Source organism: Glossina fuscipes, unplaced genomic scaffold (assembly GCF_014805625.2).
Source record: "Glossina fuscipes isolate IAEA_lab_2018 unplaced genomic scaffold, Yale_Gfus_2 88270, whole genome shotgun sequence".
NCBI classification, from domain to species: Eukaryota; Metazoa; Arthropoda; class Insecta; order Diptera; family Glossinidae; genus Glossina; species Glossina fuscipes.
This window is the reverse complement of record NW_024004933.1, coordinates 1-3,835: the sequence shown is the minus strand read 5'-3', so window position 1 is coordinate 3,835 and position 3,835 is coordinate 1. Positions and strand designations below refer to the sequence as shown.

Genomic DNA, 3,835 nt, shown 5'->3' with positions numbered 1-3,835 from the left:
TCACACCATCAGAATATTTAAACGTTATCATTGGCCCCAATGGCTCAGGTAAATCCACACTTGTATCAGCGATAGTGTTGTGTTTGGGTGGTGAGCCCAAATTGCTGGCGCGTTCAAATTTGATCAGGGATTATGTTAAAAACGGTTGTTCATCGGCTAAAATATCTGTAGAAGTTTGCGCCGAACGAAAGAATAGGGGAAGCCTTTGTGATGAAAAATCGGTGGACTTCACACGCACTTTTGACAAAAGCGATAAATCAGAGTATTTTATTAACGGTCGTTCCTATTCACGTCGCAGCTATCTAGAGGCGATATCAAAATTTAACATCCAAGTAAACAATCTATGCCAATTTTTACCACAGGATCGTGTTCAGGTAATAGAAACACCTATAATATAAATGTTTCTGCATTTTTTTTATTATTTAATGAAAAATTGTATATATCGGCAGGATTTCGCTAAAATGAATCCTCAGGAAATTCTTTCGAATACAATCAGCTCGGTTTGTAATGTTGAAATATTGGAAAACTTTGAGAAATTAAAGGAATTGCAAAACAATCAGGAAAATAACCAAAGCACTCATCAGAAATTAGTACAAAAACTTGCGGAAAGTAAAAATCAAATTAACGAGTAAGAATAATTATTACAGAACCGCCATGTTATGTGTATATAATTATAAAAATACTCATTTTCAGGCTAAAGGGCGAATTAAATCGGTTTAATGTTCGTCAAGAAACTGAAGACAAACTAATTGCTTGCAATATTAAAAAGGTTATGAGTTGTCTGCAAATCTTGCAGAATGTACTAAAGATTGTCAATTGGCTGAAAAGCTATTAGCAAATTTTGATAAGGAAAACACGGGAATATATGCAAAACAAACGGAATTTAAGAATCTTGCTACTCAACTAAGGTTACAAAAAGAACAAAAGGTAAGATCAGCTATGTATTCGAGATTTGTATTAGCGTTGTATTTAGCGCTAATTATTTTTACTAGTTCAAATAGAAGTTCGGTATACTTTGATTTAGATTGAGAACTACTAACGAATGGACTTTAATTGTACGTTCTTCTGGCCTTCTTTTCGCAGTTTTGTAAGTTATGATTATGGTTAGCACTTTTAAATACAAGATGTTTTGGTATATACTTTCTCACCACCAATATCGGGGGGCGTGTGAGATGCTTTGTAGACTTTACTTTTTTCTAACCTTCTTCTTACTGAACGTCTTTTCATTAAAATATAGAAAGTGAATAAAATAAGTCTCTCGAGAAATAGTTCTGTTTAAGATCGAATATAATCGTTTTTATATTTCACATGTTAATTAAATATTAATATCTTACCCTGGTTATATGTGATGACAAAATATTTGCAATTTTCTTCTTTTTTATCAATCAGGAACAAGATTTCAAACAAGCTGAGACTAATAAAGTAAAAATCCTTGAGAAAATCGAACATATAAAGGCAACGATAAATAATAAAAAGATTGATTTTCGGGTGAGTTATTAAGTTGAGACATATTTACATATAATCTAATTAGAGGCATTTTTAAACCATAGAAACGCAAATGCGAGCAAGCTGAACGGGAAAAAGATTTACAAAATGCTGTACAATTATTAGAAGTTTATGTGCAAGATTTGGAAAATTTAAAAGCTGAATGCTCATCCGACTCTGAGTTAACAAATGCCTGTAATCAGAGCATGGAATGTCAAAAGGTCGAGCTCAAGCGTTTAAATCAAAATCATACCCGTCTTAATCAAAGGTTGGAGGAATTTAAACCGGAAATAGGTAGTCTAAAGAAACAAATTGAAAGTTTGGAAAATGTGGGCGATCAGAAGCTATTGGTATGTATTGAACGGATTATTTATTCATTTGAATGAAAGGAACGAAAACTATGACGATTTTACGATAAATCTGAAATATCGGCAGGCAACTTATAAAAGTTAAACGAAATCTGTGTTATTATTATAGTTTATTTAAATCAAAAAAGATAAATCCAGGACTAGAAAAGTAGGAGGAGGACTAGCAACCAAGACTATCGGCTCTCCTTATTTTTTAAAAGGTAGACTAGATAGTTTGTCTACTCCGTTTAATAAAGTAAAATATTTTATTGATATTATGTTCCCCGGGTACTTTCGAGATGTCTATAGGGTTAGACGATGCGAAAACGAGTCTTCGAATATTGCAAGGTTCCGGCATTCACAAAGTATATGTGCAATCGTAAGATTTTGTCCACAATTGCAAATTGGGTTGCAATAGTCTGCAAGGATATTGATTTTCGTGAAGTTGAAGATGAAGCTCTCTCAGTGTGCTATCCATACTTGAAGGTGCAGAAGCTGCTGATTTGGCTGCAAGGTCAGCTCCCTCATTCCCAAGAGATCAATATGACCCGGTATCCGATATTTTAATTTTGTCTCAGTAAATGGCAATGGTATCGCTTGCCTTGTTAGCGACACTTCAGTTGAAGTTTATAAGCTTGCGAATAGGTTTTATGACTGGCAAACTGTCTGTGATGACAACCATCTTACATTTACTTTTACGAGCAAAAATTGTAGGGTGAGAATAATACTAACTTGGATTGTAAATGTAAACGCAGTCTCCTCCAGGATATGACTAACCTGGACTTTTATATTTACTACTGCATACGCAGGAGCCTAGTCATCACTTCTAGAACGGTCTATAAAACGAAGAAGAAGATGCCAACCATTAATTCTTGACGGATATTGTTTTTTTTATGTTGAGACTGAAATATAAAACTCGTATTCATCGTAAGCATGTTTAAGTAGTTGTTTTTTATTTAAGATTATTTAAATTTTTAAGTTATTTTCGACAGGTTTGTAGAGAGATCTCGGCTGTATTTAAATTTGACAAACAATGTTAGTTTCATCTTTTTCTTTCGAATATTTATGTCGACAACAACAATATATACATAACATAATATATATAACATAATATATATAACAATAGCTAATTAACTGATATTTAAAGTGACATTAGCACAATATATACCTTGTATTTCCAAGGATTACAAATACTTGTTTGTTTATTCTTTTATATATATTTTTTCTTATTTTATTAGACTTGTTTTACTGAAGATAAACGCGAAAATAATTTTTGAATGTAATTTTGCAGTTTTTACAACGAAATTTTCCCGACGTATGCAAAGCCATGAAATGGATAGAAGAGAACGAGAATTTATTTGAAGCACGCGTTTATAAACCTATTATGCTTGAGGTAGTACAGAAGATGTCCGTTTGGAACAGATTGGAAGCAATCTCCTTATATTCGCTTTTTCATCTTACAGATAAACGTCCGCAACCCTGATCACACCAAATACTTGGAAAATACAATAATGTTCCGTGACTTCCAGGCCTTCTCTTGTGAGAGCAAAAATGATATGAGTCTTTTAATTAGTGAGCTATGTGTTAAAAGGAAATTAACTGTAAATATAGGTCACGCTCCACCGGATTCAAAATTTTTACCTGTTATTCCTATGAAAAATCTTCGGTATTTGATTTTAATTCAATATGTTTTCATAAAGTTTATCGCAATTTTTTTTTTATGACAGCCCATACGGCTTCGATGCTTATATGATCGACTTGATAGATGGGCCCCATGCAGTTTTAGGTTACTTATGTTCTTTATACAGATTGCACAACATTCCAATCGGTGGTAATGAAGTTAAAGAGTTTATCGAGCAAATTCCTGAGCCAATTACCGTTTATTTTGGTGGTACGCTTAAATATATATTTTTCATTAAAATTACTTTTCCTTCATAAATTCTTACCTGTAAATGTGTTTCAGCCAATGTACGTTACAACGTGAGCATTTCCAAGTATAGTGG

At 33.0% G+C, this 3,835-nt stretch overlaps 1 protein-coding gene across 1 annotated transcript; it reads left to right on the top strand.

Annotated features, from left to right (window-relative positions):
* Positions 1 to 48: 48 nt before the first annotated feature.
* LOC119644094 (structural maintenance of chromosomes protein 5-like) lies at positions 49 to 3,723 on the top strand (the record flags this gene model as incomplete). Its single annotated transcript, XM_038043620.1, has 8 exons — positions 49 to 374; positions 450 to 628; positions 694 to 799; positions 1,390 to 1,488; positions 1,551 to 1,835; positions 3,124 to 3,225; positions 3,296 to 3,498; positions 3,560 to 3,723. Coding segments are annotated over 8 exons (1,464 nt in total), but the record flags the coding sequence as incomplete, so codon positions are not given.
* Between the last annotated feature and the right edge of the window lie 112 nt (positions 3,724 to 3,835).